Source organism: Pristis pectinata, chromosome 35 (assembly GCF_009764475.1).
Source record: "Pristis pectinata isolate sPriPec2 chromosome 35, sPriPec2.1.pri, whole genome shotgun sequence".
In the NCBI taxonomy this organism is placed as follows: domain Eukaryota; kingdom Metazoa; phylum Chordata; class Chondrichthyes; order Rhinopristiformes; family Pristidae; genus Pristis; species Pristis pectinata.
Genome location: NC_067439.1, coordinates 4,497,240 through 4,516,560, shown reverse-complemented (window position 1 = coordinate 4,516,560; position 19,321 = coordinate 4,497,240). Strand labels below are relative to the sequence as shown.

The 19,321-nt window shown below is 46.7% G+C and overlaps 1 protein-coding gene across 7 annotated transcripts in view; it reads left to right on the top strand.

Annotated features, from left to right (window-relative positions):
- LOC127586444 (inositol-tetrakisphosphate 1-kinase-like) overlaps window positions 1–15,183 on the top strand; it is a 37,107-nt gene extending 21,924 nt beyond the window's left edge. For 3 of the 7 annotated variants that reach the window (XM_052044397.1, XM_052044400.1, XM_052044404.1), the window contains 7 exons: window positions 1,848–1,965; window positions 2,365–2,463; window positions 3,910–3,950; window positions 5,519–5,684; window positions 6,714–6,781; window positions 9,060–9,222; window positions 13,739–15,183. In XM_052044397.1, coding sequence (XP_051900357.1) covers window positions 1,848–1,965; window positions 2,365–2,463; window positions 3,910–3,950; window positions 5,519–5,684; window positions 6,714–6,781; window positions 9,060–9,222; window positions 13,739–14,022 — 939 coding nt within the window. In that variant the 3' untranslated portion in view covers window positions 14,023–15,183. Of the gene's footprint in view, window positions 1–1,847; window positions 1,966–2,364; window positions 2,464–3,909; window positions 3,951–5,518; window positions 5,685–6,713; window positions 6,782–9,059; window positions 9,228–13,738 lie in introns of those variants that run through there. The other 4 variants (XM_052044399.1, XM_052044403.1, XM_052044401.1 and 1 more) reach the window with 4 other exon arrangements.
- The last annotated feature ends 4,138 nt before the right edge of the window (window positions 15,184–19,321 follow it).

Here is a 19,321-nt window from a genome sequence, read left to right as displayed (position 1 = left end):
GAAAATGTGATTGGTGTAGAGAGGTAGCTGATTGCTGGCGTGGACATTGTGAGCTGTAGGCCCTGTTCCCATACAGTGTGACGCTAATAAATGAGATTTCTTTGTTAGTCGCATGTACATCGGAACACACAGTGGAATGCATCTTTGTGTGGAGTGTTCCGGGGGCAGCCCGCAAGTGTCGCCACACTTCCGGCACCATCATAGCATGCCCACAACTTCCTAACATCCACATCTTTGGAATGTGTGAGGAAACCAGAGCACCCGGAGGAAACCCACGCAGATGGTGGGGAGAACGTACAAACTCCTTACAGACAGTGGCCAGAATTGAACCTGGGTCGCTGGCGCTGTAATAGTGTTACACTAACCGCTACAGTACTGTGCCTGCCCACTACACTACCATGTCTACCAATAGTTAACCCCACCTGGTTAACAACTAGTTCTGGGTTGGGGCAGAAATTTGACTGGGCACTTGCACTGTTGTACAAGATGGTGAGACTGCACTTGGTATTGTGTACACTTGCTCATTCTGTTATAGGAAAGACATCATTAAATTGGAAAGGGTGCAGGGAAGATTTGCAAGGATGCTGCCTGGACTTGAGGACCTGAGTTTATAGGGAGAGGTTGGGTGGGTCTCGGACTTTCCTCCTTGGAGCGTAGGAGGTTGGAAGGGTGACCTTGTAGAGGCGTATAAAATCATGAGGGGCATAGATAAGGTGAACACGTTCTTTTTTTTCTCCCAGGGAAAGAGAACTTGAAAACTAAAGGACATAGATTTAAGGCGACAGGTGAAAGCTTTAAAGAGGACCTGAGGGGCAACTTCATACAGAGGGTGGTGCGTATGTGGAACAAGCTGCCAGAGAAGGTGGTTGACATGGGTACAATGACATTTAAAAGACATTTGGATAAGTACATAGATAGAGGGACATGTCCCAAATGGGACTAACTTGGTGGGTACCACAGTTGGCACGGACAAGTTGGGCTGAAGGGCCTGTTTCACTGCTATATTACTGACACTGAATTCCTGGCATAATTCAGTTCCTATTTGATATCAGCCACGTGGCACACTTGGTGGTGTTCCACCAAATGTGGTGGGGCAAATGGGACAATTCTGGGCCTGTTATTGGTCACTTCTCAGGATGAGGTCTTCCCAATGCAAACAGTCGTCAATGTCCAAGCTCTTTCACCCACACGGCTGCCCCAGGGGGAGGTGCTCTGACCCTCTTCTCTCACTACCCTTCCCCCAGATCCCAGAACAGGGCCTGATTGATCCCACCTCCCTGCCCTCTCACCTCCCCACCTACCACTGAACTTGGCCTTGATCCCATTAGCTCATTTGTGTTCCTGAGTTTGTGTAAAGCCTGCTTGTTTACACCCAACATCTCTGCACCGCAAGGGCAGTCTTGATGGCATTAGAATTTCAAACCAAATATCCATCTGTTAAATACCAATTAACCAACCCTTGTTTAATCCCTGGCCAAATTAACCAGTTACATGTTGTAAGAGCCATTCTCTTGGATGTTAAACCATGATACAAGAGATCCCACAACCAGTTGAGTTGACCCTAGTTACCCTGACTAAAACAAATGCTCAACAGTCTCCAAACTTCGGAAGTGTCCTGAATGGTCTCGACCTGAAATGTCGGCTGTTTATTTCCCTCCACAGATGCTGCCTGACCCACTGAGTTCCTCCAGCATTTTGTGTGTTGCTTCAGATTCAGCATCTGCAGAATCTCTTATGGCTTCAGAAAAGACCTTGCTATAAGATGCTTTGGGAAATCCTGATGTAGTGAAAGGTGCTATAGCAATACACATTCTTACTACTGTTTTGACCCCTTTTTTTGGTACCAGGATTACATTGATTCCCATCCTCGCACCATCCTGTTGGACCCCTTGCCCGCCATGCGCAGACTCGCGGACCGGTTTCAATCCTACAAGCTTATTCAGGAGCTGCAGAGCTTGGACCAAGGTGGGTTCCACTGGGCACCAATGGGTTGTGGGATCCATGGAAGTGCCACTTGTTGGGAGCTCCCTTAAAGTGGGCGTTGATTCAGACTTCTGTCCACACAGATGGGTTTGCTGTTCCTCTCATGAGAGATGGGACTATTCCCTGCAATTCCTCAGCCAATGTTCTGCCTCTATCCAATGTCACCATAGCTAGATTTATCTGTGATCATTGGGGTGTTCTTTGAATGAAAATAACTTAAATATCTTGCCAGTTATGGTTGTACCTGCAACTATGGTAATTGATTTATTATTGTCATATGTACTGAGATGAAATGAAAAGCAAGTTTTTTTTTTTTCCCCTTGTATGTTGCCTGGAGCTGTTACTTTGGTGATGGTGTCTGTTTTTAATCTGCTCCCATAGATAACCACTTCTGCAATCCTCCCTATCTGGAACTGGCAACAGGAAACCAGAATGAGATCTTGCGTCAGATTAAAGAACAGAAGTTGTCCTTTCCATTCAGTGAGTGTCTGCCTGCTCGTCCTGTGTCTTCTCTCCTGACCACATCTTGCCTCTCCCTATCTCTTCCCAGAACCACCCCTCCAACTTTCCTGGGTTTAGCAGTATCTGAGCTATGCCAAGCTCGAGGTTGGCATCCCAGCTGTTGAGTCAGTGGTGTTATTCCCGCTGGCCTTGACCATCGTGGCTAGGAAGAAGGATCAGTCTAAGGGTTCCTTCTGGAAAATGGAAGCATGCAGGGGTTGAAGTGGGAAGGTCAGTCCCTGTGCACTTGGACACTAAGGCAAAGGACAGAAGTGAGAGGGCACCAATGGAACCTCGAGGGGGAGGTGATGCTGTGAGGGGGAGAGTAGATGAAGCAATTTGATTGCCTTCAAACACAAACTAAAATATAATGGCTACTGATGTTGGCCTCACTTGGGGGCTGGTGGGAAGAAGCAGTCAGTCAGCTCTGCAGGGTGGTACTGCATTGACATAGGAGCCATCTTCCAGATGGGATGTTAAACCAAGGCTCTGTCAGTGGGATGGGAAATGTCCCACAGCTGCTGTTCAGAGAGGAGGGCAGTTCCCTCTGGTATCCTGGACCCAATATTGATCCTTTACCAAATGTTACTGAAACTGGATTCTCTGGTGCTGATGTCAAAGTTTATATACTTCCAACAGATCACCCCTCAGCTTCTGCTGCCCCAGAGAAAAGATCCCAAGTTTGTCCATCCTCTCCTGATAGCACATGCCCTCTAATCTGGCAGCATCCTGGTAAACCTCCTCTGCACCCTCTCTAAAGCCTCGACATCCTTCCTGTAGTGAGGTGACCAGAGTTGCATGCAATACTCTAAATACGGCCTAACCAGGGTTCTATAGAGATGCATCATGACTTCTTGACTCCTATACTCAATACCCCGATTTTAATAAATGCAAGCATTCCATAAGCCACCTTAACCACCATGTCTACCTGTGTAGCCACTTTCAATGAGTCATGGACTTGCACTCCAAAGTTTCTCTGCTCTTCAACACTTAAGGGTCTTGCCCTTTAGAATGCACTGCCGCTTGAAGAGTTGAAGGGAAGTAGCTGTTCCTGAACCTGGTGGTGTGGGACTTCAGGCTTCTCTACCTCCTGCCTGATGGTAGTTGTGAGAAGATGGCATAGATCCCCACTGTCCAGGCTATGTTGGTTGTGGGAACTTGCTGTGCACAAATTAGCTGCCATGTTTTTCTGCCATACAGTAATGCTAGTGCCTCAAGTGGAACTTAACTAGTGGTAAAGCAGTTTGGGATATCCTGAGAGTTTGTAAAAGTAACCTTTAGTTTTGGGTTAAGTACTGGTTATAAGTATGATAAATGCAGGAAGTGGTGTTTGAACATCCTTGCTTGGGTTTCCACTGCATTACTGTCGCCTCAATGAAGAAGGGGGCTTATTTAATCAAAACTAACTTCTGATTTCTTTTGCAGTTTGCAAAACCAGGGTTGCCCAGGGATCGAGTTCCCATGATGTGAGTAGAGGGCCAATGCTCTGAACTCTTTTCTACATTCACAGTTGGATGCTTCAGGAAACCTTTTCCCAATCTTCCATGGTGTCAGATAAGCCAAGTGCTTTTATCAGTGGAAATAATCCTTCCTGCTTGAAGCATTAATACTCCCACACAAGGCATTGCAAGATGGTGTCATGGATTCTCTCAGACCAGGAGGCTATTTGCTGAATCTTTGTGTTAGCTCCTCTCTCCTGCTCTCCACTCTCCCCTCCTTTCCTCTGCCCAAGTGATGTTGTCACCTTAAATATTTATCCTGCTGCTCCCACTGCAGTCTGTGCTGAAGGTGCTCCCACAGTGCAGTTCCAGGAGTCCTAGTGATGAAGAATGGGTGTCGTCAGGATGGTGTGCGACTTGGAGGGCAATCTCAAGAGTGGTGTGCCCTTGTGTCTGGTGCTAGAGGTGTGGGTTTGAGGGGAGGTGTCAGAGTAGCCTGAGTGAGCAGGTACACACACACAAGGCTGGAGCAACTCAGCGGGTCGGGCAGCATCTGTGGAGGAAAATGGACAGTCGATATTTCTGGTTGAGACCCTTCATCTGGACTTAGAGGGGAGATGGTCAGTACAAAGGGGTGGAGCAGGTGAGGGGGGGGGTGATAGGTAGATGGGGGGGGGTGGGGGGGAGAAGGCGCGGGGATAGTGCCAGAAGCTGGGAGGAGGTAGGTGGAGGCAACAAAGGGCTGTGGGTGATGGAATCTGATAGGAGAGGAAGGTGGCAAATGGAATCAAATGGAGGTGGGGAGGGGCAGATGGGAACGGTAGGGGGAGGGGACCCAGTGGTGGGGTGGGGGGGGGAGGGGAAGGGGAAGTGTGTGGGTGATGGGGAGTGGAGGAGGGGAAAGAGACGAGGAGACTGGAGCTGGGTAGATCAGGAGGAGAGAAGGGACAGGGGAGCAGTTTACCAGAACTACCTCCAGCAGTTTGTGTGTTGATCCAGATTGCAGCAGCTGCAGTCTCTTGTGTCTGCTGGTAGAAATGCTAGTTCCTTTCCTTTACAACTGGCTCTCATTTTCAGTGAAGATGGAGTTGGTTTAATTTGGCATCACGGTCAGCCTGTGCTGTACTGTCTGTTTCCCCAAGTATCATCATCACTGGGTCTAAAGCTGGGGACTCTCCCCAACAGCACTGTGGGAGCACCTTCACTAAATGGGCTGCAGAAGTTCAAGAAGCCAGCATGGATTCAATGGGCTGAATGTCGTTATGAAATGTGATAAGTGCATTGAGTTCCTGAGTTTGAAACAGTTGGCTTGTAGAAATGAGAGCAACACGAGAGATGCTGGTAGTTCAGGCATCAACTGTCCATTTCCCTCTGTAGACTCGAAGAGGGGAGATGGCCAGTATGAAGGGGTGGAGAAGGAGCTGGCAGGTGGTGGGTGGATCCAGGTGGGGCACAGATAGACAACCTGAAACGTTGACTGTCCATTTCCCTCCATAGATGCTGCCTGACCTGCTGAGTTCCTCCAGCAGGTTGTTTGTTTGCTCTAAATTCCAGCATGTGTCTTCATTGTAGAAACGAGTTCCTTTTCTTCACAGATGGCTCTTATCTTCAGTGAAGATGGTCTACGAGATATCAGTCTCCCTTGTGTGCTACAGAGTTTCATCAATCACAATGCCGTCCTCTATAAAGTCTTTGTTGTTGGGCAGTCACATTTTGTTGTTAAGAGACCGTCTCTCAAGAACTTCGCTATTGGTAAATCAGGTTGGTTCATTCAGCAGGTCTGGTATCGGTTCTCCGTGTGGTTTGTTGAATTTTGGAACAACAGTAGGAGTCTGAGGACAGAATGAGAGGGGCAGAAAGTTTCGGGCAACTCCAAGCTTGAGCTCCTGCTTGGAAACACAAGTGTTCCTCAAAGCAGTCACCCCCAATTTGTATTTGGTGCATCTGGTGTAGAGGAGACCAGTATGAGCTCGAACTACAGTAATCCGCTGCTTCACCTGTTTGGGTGCCTGGACAGTGGGAAGGGAACATCTGAAAAGAAGGATTTTGATTTGTTTTTTTTAATATTACAACAAGTTCCCCTCTGTCTGTAGAACCATATTTGCTGCAAATCTCTCTGGGATGTCCCAAGGCTGAGAGAGATGTTGAAGTGTGTGTTGCTTTTGTTGTTTGTTTGAACCTATGTTTCTCTGTTGTACAAAGAGCCCTCCTGATGGACCCTGCTGTATACCAAGTTTCCTCCTTTTGCCCTCAGATCTCTGGGCCTTAAGATCCCAAATTTCCTCCCTAAAGCTCTCTGCCCTTCAGCCCAACTGGTCCATGCCAACCAAGATACCCCATCCAGGCTAGTCCCATTTGCTGGTATTTGGTCCATATCTTCTCTAAACCTTTCCTATTTGTGTACCTGTCCAAATGTCTTTCAGAAGTGGTTATTGTATCTGGCTGCTCATTCCACAATCACACCAACCTTTGTCGAAAAATAAATTTGTCCCTCAAATACCTATCAAGTCTTGCCTGCCCACCCCCCCCCCCCCCCCCCCCCCCCCCAAACCTATGCCCTCTCCTCTCAAGGTTCCTGAGCACCTCCCTTTCTTTGCACAGGGTTGGGTCTCCAACTCCTGGCTTGTGGGTTGGTGTTGGACTATATTCAAAACCATTGGAAGGAAGGGCCTTGGGAGGTTTAACTAACATTAAAGGTGCTATATAAATGCAAGTTGGTAGTGGTGTGAGGGAAGAGGGGAGATGGTGGTTGGAGGGGGTGCAGTTTTTAATTCTGCCTTTCATCCACAGATAGGAAAACAATATTCTTTAATAGTCACGAAGTTTCAAAGCCGGAATCACGCTCTCATCTAACGGAGGTAAGTCCACAAAATGCAGGGCTTTGGGTAATACTGGAGTGCAGGGTCCTAAGGCCCCCCTCTCTAGCATCCTCCTGGCTAATAATAACCAACTGGCAAAACCCTAATCACTACAATTTAGCAACACTATGATCACTTTGCATTAAAATAGACTTTGTTCTAATTATGTTCTTTCTTGGAAAAATTGTGTACAATTTGTTTTTCTTGGGAATGCTGTTTATCTGATGCTATGTGCCTGTGATGCTGCTGCAAGCAAGCCTTTTTTCATTGCAGCCTTGTATACATGTACTTGTGCATATGACAATAAACTAGACTTTGACATTGTAAATTCTCAGCAACCCAAAAAGCCTCATTCTTGTTTTCAAATCCAATCTCTCTCCGCTCTCCTCCTGTAACCCCGAATGATCATCTACCTCGAGCTGTGATTACCACTGGAAGCCGCCTGGGCCCCCAAGCTCCCTCCCTAACTCTATCCATCTCTCGCTCCTCACTCTCCATAAAATCTACCTTTTGTATCCAAGCTTCTGGTCACTTGCTCTAGAACCTCCTTTTCTTGCTTGGAGTCAAATTTAGTTTGCCAACAACCTGGGGTGGAGATGAGAGATTGTGGTTTTTAACCTAAGGGAGGGCAAAGTCGTCATTCCTGCTTCATTCACTCACCAGAAGTGGTTCAGAAGAATTTGCACTCTGTACTAACTCAGTGCAACTGCACTGTGTAATGAATTGATCTGTACGATTGGTATGCAAGATGAGTTTTTCACTGTACCTCAGTACAAGTGACAATAATAAACAAATACCAATTTTGTTTGGTTACCACTGGTCCCAATTCTACAGTGGTTCAGAATCTTTGCTGATTTGATGGGTAGGTGATGAGCTGATGGCATTCTCACAATCTGGACCATGCTGTTGAAAACAGAATTGATGGGCTGGAGCAGGAGAGGGTCCTGCTCCTCAAACCTGTCCCTTCCATTCAATGTGATCAAAACTGATTTGTGACTTCAGGTGTACACCTTTCCATCATAATTCCTTTAGTTCTCCACAATCAATAGACCCAGTTTAAAGTTAACAATTGCAGAAGGGAATCAAAGTTCTCAACTTTTTTTCTATTGACTTCTCACAAAAACCTGGCTCTAATTTTTACACAAGACCCCCAAGTTGTCAACCCAGCCCCACCATCTGGTTCTCAAAAGGTCTGGAAAGGGTTGGGGTTTGGGAACCTGCTCTGGCCTATATGTGACTCCAGACCCACCAACATTGTTGAATCTTGACTGCCCTCTGAAATGGCCACCCCTCCCCCCCCCCCCCCCCCCCCAAAATCAAGGGTGGCAGTAGAGAACGGGCAGTAATTTCTTGACATGTTCCACAAAAATTTTAAAACCTGACCCTGTGCTGTGATATTGTAAAGGCAAGCTACTTTTGGAAAAATGACGTGTATTTGTATATGGTTACAAGTCATTTGGTTAGAATATAGCTTGGTATGGCAACTGCTCCAAGACCACAGGAAATTGCAGAGAGTTGTGAACACAGCCCAGTCCATCTCTCAAACCAGCCTTCCCTCTGACTCTCCACACTTCCCACTACCTTGGGGAAAGCAGCCAACATAATCAGGTTCCTCCAGCCTGGTCATTCTCCCTTCCCCTTCCAAGGGCAGAAGATACAAAAGTTTAAACACTCTCCACCAGGCTCAAGGACAGCTTCCCTCTCGCTATTATAAGACTCTTGAATGCACTCATACAATGAAGATGAACTCTTGATCTCTCAATCTACCTCATCATGGCCCTTGCACCTTGTCTACCTGCACTGCACTTTCTCTGACTGTAACACTAGATTCTGCATTGTTTATGCTTTTTTGCACTACCTCAATGTACTTGTGTTTGGAATGATCTGTCTGGGTGGCATGCAAAACAGATCTCTTCACTGTATCTCAGTACATGTGACAATAAGCCAATTACCTGTGTATGTGATGGCAACACTGTGTACAAGGAAGGATCCTTGTCATAGTTGGAATAAGCACATTGGAGCTCCCTTGACCTGTAACTGTCAGAGTTGTACAACATGGAGATCGGGCCACTTGCTCACGTCTGTGTTGACCATCTATACTAATCCCAATTGGTGTCAGTGGACCATAGTTTTCTATGCCCTGGTGATTCAAGTCTTGTTGAGACTCTGTGCCTCCACCACCCCCTTGGGCAGTGTGTTCCAGGTACCAACCACCTTCTGATCCCTGTCTAAGCTGTTTGTCCCTTGCCCTAAACCAATGTGTTGCTTTGCCCTGCAGAGAGATGAACGGGAGAACCTCCCCAGTGGCCCGTCAGATGGGATCATTAAATCCATCAGCCGATGCCTACAGATGTCCCTGGGATTGTCGCTGTTTGGGGTGGATGTCATTGTTGATAGTAGATCTGGCAAACTGGCAGTGATTGACATCAATGCATTCCCAGGTTAGTGCGGAGCAGTTACTGGGTGCTGAGGGTCTTGTGTCTATCCTGGTATCTCTGTACGGGGCCCAGTGTTGTATCTTGCTCACTTCCACTGAAGCTGGAAAGGTGCTACATAAATGCAGGTTGTGTAAACTCTATACCAAACACAATTTGTGTTCTGATTTGCACTTTACTTTTTTAAAGAAAAATCTCTAAATCTGTGATACCATTCACAATTTTTACAGCCAATTAGGTTTTTTAAGTGTAGTCATCATGTAATATAGACACATGAGGTAGCTAGCTTGTGCACAGCAAGATCCCACAAGCTGCAACGTGACAATGACTTTGTTTTAAGTGAGGTTGGTTGAGGGGTAAATTTTGGTTCTGGAGCTGGAGGTCGCACAGTGGTGCAGTTAGTAGAGCCACTGCCTCGCAGCTCCAGAGACCTGGGTTTGATCCTGACCTCTGGTGCTGCCTGTGTGGAGTTTGCATGCTCTCCCTGTTTTTTTTTTTTTGCTGGGTGCTCTGGTTTCCCAAAGACTTGCTTGTTGACAGGTTAATTGTCCTCAGTGTGTGGGTGAGGGGTAGAATAGAACATAGAACATTACAGCACAGTACAGGCCCTTCAGCCCACAATATTGTGCTGACATCTTATCCTGCTCTAAGATCTATCCAACCCTTCCCTCCCACTTAGCCCCCTATTTTCTGTCATTCATGTGTCTATCTAAGAGTCTCTAAACTGTCCCTAATGTATCTGCCCCCACACCCTCTGCAGGCAGTGTGTTCCACGCACCCACCACTCTCTATGTGTTTAAAAAAAAACTTGCCTCTGACATCCCCCTTATACCTTCCTCCAATCACCTTAAAATTATGCCCCCTCACGTTAGCCATTTTTGCCCTGGGGAAAAAGTCTCTGACTGTCCACTTGATCTATGCCTCTTACCATCTTGTACACCTCTATCAAGTCCCCTCTCATCCTCCTTTTCTCCAAAGAGAAGCCCTAGCTCACTCAACCTCCCCTAGGGAGGGGAGTTTTAAGGGTGATATAGAATTCTATGTCAGGATGGTGTGAGACTTAAAAGTCAACTTGCAAAAGGTGAGTTTCCCAGGTGAACACTGTCCCTTGGTGCTGTTCGAGTAGAGAGTTGATGGGAATGTGGGGAGAATAAAATCGGATTAGTGTAGGATTGGTGTAAGTGGATGGTTGGTGTGGACTTGTGCCATAGCACATGTTTCCCGACTACACCTTTTTATCTCACTGGAGAGAACCACGTCTATCTTGGAAACAATGGTTTTCCTTATGGCCGCCTGAGAGCAGGTGAGCCCTTGGTTTAATGTCAACCACCCCACCCCAAAAATAAACAAAATGGTGCTTTCAACAGTGTTACACTCTCCCAGTTTTCCAATGGGAGTAACAACCCAGAGGTGGTGAACCCTCTTCAGTGGGACTTGAACCCATGGTTTGTAACCCATGCCAATGATCACATCTGCTCCCTTGGATGACTGCAAAAGTTCCCCTTCCTGGGCTCTCCTCTGACCTGTCCCACTAATTATCTTCAGCCAAGCTTCAATAAAAGCTAAATAAGCTGACACTTCATCCCATTTATTATAGATCCTTGTTCACAAATTGGCTGTTCTTGAATAAAGTCTCCAGACCTAGTCCATTGGTTACAGAACTTTGTTTATTAAAACAAATTCTTTCTTCCCTTTTTTGATCTCTGTATAATTGATACCTTGGGTGAGGTGTGATTTCTTGCACTCAATACCTATTAGAAGGATGTGGAAGCTTTAGAGAGGGTGCAGAGGAAATTTACCAGGATGCTGCCTGGATTAGAGAACATGTCTTGTGAGGAAAGGTTGAGCGAGCTAGTGTTTTTCTCTTTGGAGCGATGCAGAATGAGGGGCAACTTCTTAGAAGTGTATAAGATTGAGAGGCATAGATAGTGGACAGCCAGCACCTTTTCCCCAGGGTGGCACTGGCCAATACCAGAGGACATCGGTTTAAGGTCAAAGTTTAGGGGAGATGTCAAGTGGGTTTTTAAACAAAGTAGGTGCCTGGAACGCACTGCTGAGGGTGGTGGTAGGTGCTGATACAATGGGGACACTTAATAGACTCTTGGATAGGCACATACATGTAAGGAAAAATGGAGGGTTATGAGCTGTGTAGGAGGGGAGGGTTAGATTGATCGTAGTTTATATAGGTCGGCACAACATTGTGGGCCGAAGGGCCCGTACTGTTCTATGTTCTAATACACTGAGGTCAAAGGTTCTTGACACAACGCATCTACTCTTCATTGCCTAAGGTCAAAGTTTGTCCATACTAATCAGTGCCAGAGCTGCTGTCATTGAATCAGATGCGTACAGCATTGGAGGCTTGCATTTTTATTTTCAGTCTTGCCTGGTTCTTTGAGGTCTCCAATTAGTCACACTTCCTTCCTCTTGCCCCACAGCCTTACAATTTTATTTTATCCAACTTCTTTTGGTAGTTGTCTCTTCCCCTGCCCTTTTTAGGATGTGGATGGTGTGTGGCTTAGGGGAACCTGCAAGTGTTGGTGTTCCCATAGTGCCTGCTGTCCTCGGCTTTCCTGATGGTGAAGGCCGGGGGTTTGGGAGCTGTTGTGGGATCGGCCTAGTCCATCCAGATTGTTTCATTAGGATTCCTGCCATCAATAGATGGTGGTTGACACTGGATTAACCTCGAGTCTGGGCTATTAATATGGGGCCATGTGCTCAAATCTCTCTGGTAAGAAAGAGGAATTAAAGCAGTTAACTGGCCTGGAATTAAAAGTAAAATTACTAATGGTGAATGTGAAACTACCAGGTTATCACTAATACCCTCCTTCAGGGTGAATTCGCCCATTCTTACCCAGTGACTTCACACCTACCAAGGTAGCTGTGACTTAACTGCCCTCTGAAATAGTTCAGGAAACTGTTCATTCATGGGGCTAAGTAGAGAATAAATGCCAGCTTGGTCAGTGAGTTGCCCCCACCACCACCCCCACACTTCCCTCGGTCATGACCCTGGACATCAGTTCAGAGCTAATTCCAGTTAATTGTCTTTCTCTTTATCCCTTTTTTTGAGGCCACAATTGAATCCTCTAGTGCCTACCAGAGCAAAACCATAAGATTGTTTCCTCTTGTGTTGGTGAATTGAGCAACAGACTTCCTTGTGTGACGCTGACTCTTGGCCTTGGGCTGTGTGCTTTTCAGCATGTCCCATCTATCTGTGTGGCTCATTTCCTTGGCAATGGCTTCTGGCAGCTGCACCTTCCCTGTGGCGTGAATCAGTGTCTCCAGACAGTGACAAGTAGGCTCTCCCTGTCCCCATTTTCCACACCTCATTCTTTCAATAAAAACCTCCTTTACCTTTCTGTATCTGGTTTGTTACACCAGCGTCCTTAGGCTTGTGATTGTTCAATCATACAGTGAATCATAACTGCAGGAGTAGGCCACTCAGCCCCTCAAGCCTGCCCTGTCATTCAATATGATGGCTGATCTGCCTCAGGCCCTTCAGCCCACTGAATCCATACTGACCATCAACCACCCACTTACATGAATCCCATTTTATTGTCCCCACATTCCCGTCAACTCCCCCCCAGATTCTACCACTCACTCACAGGGGCAATTACAGCAACCAGTTAACCCACCAACCCACACGTCTTTGGGATGTGGGAGGAAACTGGAGCACCTGGTGGGGGGGGTGGGGGGGGGGAACCCACGCAGTCACGGGGAGAACTCTCAAACTCCACACACAGGACCAGAGGTCAGGATTGAACCCAGGTCTCGAGCTGAGACAGCAGCATCTACCGGCTGTGACACTGTGCTGCCTCTGTGCCTTCAATTCCTGATCTTTCCTTCTTAAATAGCCCCAATGGTTTAGCCTCTGGGGTAGATAATTCCAGAGGTTCAACCAGTAATTGGTAACTGGTGCATTGACTCCTTGACCATGAGAGTAACACCTTCGTGCCTGGGGTGGTCAGCTGACTCTTGACCTCTGAACATATCAGGAGTGTTTGGATTTCAGAAGGAGGAGGGAATCTCATTGAAACCCACCGAATACTGAAAGGCCTGGACAGAGTGGACTTGGCGAGGATGTTTCCATTACTAAGAGAATCTAGGATCCAAGGGCACAGCCTTTAAACATCCCTTTAGAAGTGAGATGAGGAGGAAGTTCAGCCGGAGGGCGGTGAATCTGCGGAATTCATTGCCACAGAGGGCTGTGGAGGCCAAGTCATTGGGTGTGTTTAAGGCAGATTGATGGGTTTTTGATTTGTAAAGGGGTTAAAGGTTACAGGGAGAAGGCAGGAGAATGGGGTTGGGGAAGAAAACCACCATAATTGAATGGTGGAGCAGATTCGATGGTCTAATTCTGCTCCTATATCTTAGTCATGCACTTTCTCAGGGGTCATGGCCGGGCAGTGTTGGGTTGGAATAAGGGTTGATCTTATGATTTCTCTGACTTCCAATTCTTTCACCCTGACCATCCATTTTCTGATGGGCTGCTTACTCCTTGTCTGGTCTTTTCTCCCCCCCACAGGATATGAAGGTGTCCCTGAATTCTTCAGTGCCCTGTTGGACCATGTTGAGATGCTGCTACGTGAACAGGAAGGGAGTCCTGATGGAGCTGACTCTGGTGCCAATCAACCAGTCCCTCCACACTGGTGCCAAAGTCCCCAGCAGGATGAATCAGCCTCCAGCAACCTCATGAAAGAAACTTGGATTGCAGAGAATTCTCTAGTGGGGAAACGGCCAGTGGACTCTGCCTGCTTCCAGGAAATGGTCACCCAGTCACCCATCCATTCACAGTCCAGCTGTGAATAGTCAAACCCTCCGAAAGACACCTATTAGTATAATGGAATTCATTCAGAAATTAGGATATTCATTAATAGGTTTATTATATTTGGCTTAATGTTATGGAGAGTTTAGAAGCTGCTTTGTATGTTCAACATATTACTGTAGATTAGTTTCTTTTTAATAAAACACTTTTCCAGGTATCTCTCGGGTTGGAATATTTCTCAGAAGGATCTGTCAACTCATTCCTTTCGGTTTTTTGGAATTGATGGTGTGGAGGGGGCAGTGAAACATGGAACAGTGCAGGAACAGGCCCTTCTGCCCACAATGTCTGTGCTGAACATGATGCTGAATGAAACTAAATCTCTTCTGCCTGAACATGGATGCCCCATATCCCTTCCGTTCCCTGCACATTCATGCATCTATTTAACACTATTGCATCTGTTTCTACCCTTCCCTCAGCAGCCCATTCCAGGCACCCACCACTCTATGTATATTTTTAAAAAAAACTTGCCCCACATATCTCCTTTTAAACTTTCCCCCTCTCACCTTAAATACACATCCTCTAGTACTTGACATTACTACCCTGGGGAAAAAGATTCTGACCTTCTACCCTATCGGCGCCTCTTGTAAATTTTCTTCCTTCAGGTCTCTCCTCTGTCTCTGATGCTCCAGAGAAAACAACCAAAGTCCTGATGAAGGGTCTCAACCCGAAACATTGACTGTTTATTTCCCTTTGTAGATTCTGCCTGACCTGCTGAGTTCCTCCAGCATTTTGGGTGTTACTCCAAGTTTGTCCAACCTTTCCTTGTAGCTCATGCCCTCTAATCCAGGCAACATCCTGGTAAACCTCTTCTGCACCCTCTACAAAGCCTCCACATCCTTCCTGTAATGGGATGACCAGAATTGCACACAATACTCCAAGTGTGGCCTAACCAGAGGTTTATACAGCTGCAATATGACTTCCTGACTCTTGTACTCAATGCCCTAACCAATGAAGGCAAGCATGCCATATGCTACCTTTTACACACCCTGTCTCCTTGTGTGGCAACTTTCAGTGAACTATGGACTTGGACCCCAAGGTCACTCTGTGCAAGATGCATTTCTATAACATTTTTGCAAGCTGTCCAAAACATTTTGCAAAGAAGCAAACTCAGTGTTGTAAATATAGCACCTAGTTTGTACACAGCAAGTTCCCATAAACATACACTATTGAGCAAACAGTGTGGTTTTTGTTGTTGAATTGAACTAAATCCCCTGATCTCGTTTGTATTTAAGCAAGTGGCGTTTGAGAACTCTGATCCTGATTGATCCTGCTGAGAATTGCTGCCTTCAATACAACTGCCCCTGTGTAATTGCTGCTACTTGCAGCATTACAAAAACCCACAGGCACTGCACTGGTGGTAAGGCTGTGAGGTTGCAGTTGGGGTCCAGGTTTGTCACTTGGTTTCATACTTCTGACACTGCAGCACCCTCTCAAGTGAGGAACCAGGGTGTCTAAATTATTTGCTTAAGCCTTTGGACTTGGGAAGAGTGCAATCTGCTGAGAAGGTGTGGAAATCTCTCTCCCAAACACAGGCAGCCATCCCTTCCAGGAGGAATTTCTCATCTGGAGGCAAGAGACTGCAGATGCTGGAATCTGGAGCACCAAACACTGCTGGAGGAACTCAATGGGCCAGGCAGCATCTATGGAGGGAGACAGACAGTTGACATTTCAGGTCAAGACCCTTCGCCTCGACTGAAAGATAGAGGGGAGATGGCCAGTATGAGAAGGTGGAGGGAAGGAGGAGCAAGAGCTGGCAGGTGATAGGTGGATCCAGGTGAGGAGGTGGGGGAGGTGATGGATGGAGGAGGGGAGAGTGGAGACAGTGACAGAGTTTGGGAGATGGGGGGGGGGGGCAACAGGGTGATGGTGGGATCTGATAAGTGGAGCATGGAACCAAATAAGGGAGGTGGGGAGGGGAGGGGACCCAGTGGGAGGAGTGTGTGGATGATTGGCAGGTGAAGGAGGGGAAAAAAAATGGGGTGATGGGGGGGACTGTGGTGGGTGTTGGAGGAAATGGGTAGATGAGAAAGGGGCAGAGGGAGGAATTTCTGATCTTGCTGCTTTGTGCTTTTCCAGTTTGTACCAGTTTCTCATTTGGGGTTCCTGTATATATCTGTCACCTGACTTTTCAAATATTCTCTCCCTGCACCAGCATACCATGGCTGCAGTGTGTAGCATCCATAGACAGAGCACAAAGCTCACCAAGGGTACTGTCAACACCTCCCAAACTCTTGTCAACCAGAAAGTCAAGGGCAAGAGCTCACAAGAGCACTTAAGTGGTTCCCTTCTAAGTTGTATACAATTTCAACTTGGTAATATAGTGTTGCTGGACTTTTTTTTAAAAAGAAAAACAACAATTCTAGCTTTTCTTCAACACATTGCCATTTGTGGGATCTTGCTGTATAAATTGGCTGCCATCTTCTGTCTCACCCAGTGACAGCCTGAAGATGCTTTGGAGTTTCCAGATGTGCTATGTAAATGCAAATTCTTCAAGGATATTTGGGAGTCAGTTTGGATTTGAACATATTTCCTGATTCCTTTGCTGCCTGCTACTTGGTTCCACTGCCTGACACAATGTAATTTGAGCCCATGACTTGCAGTTTGCTAGCTAGTCAGTGTGTGCTCTTTATCACTGAACACTAAGGGCTTCACTAGAGGGGAGGGGGATGAATCATACATGCACACCAGGGGTCAGACGGTAGGGAGAAACCACACAGACTGCTGGAATTTTGAAATTTGTCAGGTGATTTGACTGAAGTTTAAGATTTTAAAAGTTTCTGATTAGTCTTTCTCTTTTGATCTCTTCCTGCTGGTCAGGGACTCTGAGATCATGGTTCAGAGTTTTAAAATTTATAGCCAGGGGTTTGGGAATGGGTTAGAACTGTTTGTACGTTCTCCCCGTGTCTGCGTGGGTTTCCTCCGGGTGCTCCGGTTTCCTCCCACATTCCAAAGACGTACAGGTTAGGAAGTTGTGGGCGTGCTATGTTGGTGCCAGGAGTGTGGCGACACTTGCGGGCTGCCCCCAGAACACTCTATTGCAAAAAGATGTATTTCACTGTGTTTCAATGTGCATGTGACTAATAAAGATATCTTATCTAATAAATCTTTAAAAAGAAGACACCTCAATGTGCAGAGAGTGGTGGTGATTTGGAACTATTTTTCCCCAAATGACATCTGATGCCTGGGGTCAACTATTAACTTTAAAGTGGTGATTGGTCCTTATTAAGGAATTGTAGGAGTCAGGTCAGTGAATCAGCCTTTATCTCATTGAATGGCAGAACAGGCTTTGGGGCTGAATGTTTCTGAGAGTATGGACAGACCTCCCTCACCCCCTTTTTGATTCTTACAAATTTCTATAGATGTACAGTGGAGAGCATTCTGACTGGTTGCATTACAGCCTGCTATGGAGGCTCCAATGTGCAGGATTGCAAGAGGCTGCAGAGGTTTGTAGACTCGGGCAGCTCCATCACGGGCACAACCCTCCCCACCATCGAGCTGGTGCCTCAAGAAGGTGGCATCCATCACTAAGGACCCTCACCATCTGGGATATGCCCTCTTCTCATTACTGCCATCGGGGAGGAGGTACAGGAGCCTGAAGACCCACACTTCCCCTCTGCCATCAGATTTCTGAATGGTCCATGAACACAACCTCGTTATTCCTTTGTCTGCTTTATCTATTTATTGATTTATTTATGTGATTTATTTATGTGATTTATAGATTTTTATGTCTTTGCACTATATTGCTGCCACAATGACAAATTTCACATCACAGGTCAGTGATAATAATTCTGATTCTCATTGTAATCTGATTCTGATTGATGCCTTCTCAAAGTTGAGCATCAGCAAGGAGCTGTGGGGGAATCAATGGGAACCTATTTGAGACATTCCTCAGTGAAGGCCTTCACCTTCAGATGAAGGGAGACAAGTGTGTTGAACATTTCCTCATATCTGTGTACCAGGTTCAAAGCCATCCCTCATAGAACATTCATGATGCAGAAGGGAGGTCATTCAGCCCATTGTGTGTGTACTGGTTGATTGAGGCACCCAGGCCAATCTCACCTTCGAGTACAGGGTCCACAGTCCTGCAGGTCATGAGTCACTTTTCCCTCTGGGGGAAATCCAGAGTGAGGGAACAGAACCTTCAGACTGAGACACGAGCTTGTAGCTGTTGGAATCTGGAACAGCAAACTATCTGTTGGAGGAACTCGGGGGGGGGGGGGGGGGGGGGTTGAATAGTATCTGTGGGGGGTTGGAATAAAGGATTTCAGGTCAAAGTCCTACATCAGCTATTGAGCCCTGATGCAGGGTTTTGACCTGAAACGATAATTCCTTCCTCCCACGGATGCTGCTCAATTCGCTGCGTTCCTCCAGCAGATTGTTTGCTGTTCTAGATCCCCCCAACACTCTTAGGGAAAATATTTCTTTTCTGCCCACATTTAGTTGTTGATTTCCAGAGGTACAGTTAAATATGCAAATTTGTTTTGCTTTGGAGATGAGTGCTGATTATTGCACTGACTTTAATTGAGTTCCATACTGCATTTGGGGACAAGCAGACTTGCTTGAATTGACGAAGGGTTAACCCGATTTCTTCCATTCCTTTAGCCCTGGTGTTCTCCGGTACTATCCTGTAGCCAGTGGGTTTCAATAGACCACTATGTACTGGCAGAGGGGTCACAGAAAAGGACCTCACTCGGAACGGGGAGAGAACTTGCCATCTGGGTATGCATGAGAGGGTTACAAGGAGGTTGGGTTCAATCTGAGATGGGGATAGAAGGGAGGACAACCAACAGTGAAGAGTGGATAGCACAGTGATGCAGCTGGTAGAGCTGCTGCCTCACAGCTCCGGTGACATGGGTTCGATCCTGACCTCCAGCGCTGTCTGTGTGGAGTTTGCACGTTCTCCCTGCAACTGTGTGGGTTTCCTCCTGTACCCCAATGATGTGCTGGTTAATTGGCTACTATAAATTACCCCTTGGTGTACGTAATCGAAAGAATCAAAAGGGGATTGAGGGGCATGTGTGAGAGAGAATGGGTAATAAGGCGACAGAAGGGGAATGGGACTGATTGGGATTGCTCCTCTGGGAGCCAGCATAAACATGATGGGCCAAATGGCCGCCTCCTGTGCTGTTGTAAGGACAACCTTGCATGAAATTAAGAGGAAAATAAGAGGTGAAACTTGTAGGCACGGTAGTGTAGCAGTTAGCGTAACGCTATTACAGCGCCAGTGACCCGGGTTCAATTCCTGCCGCTGTCTGTAAGGAGTTTGTACGTTCTCCCCGTGAC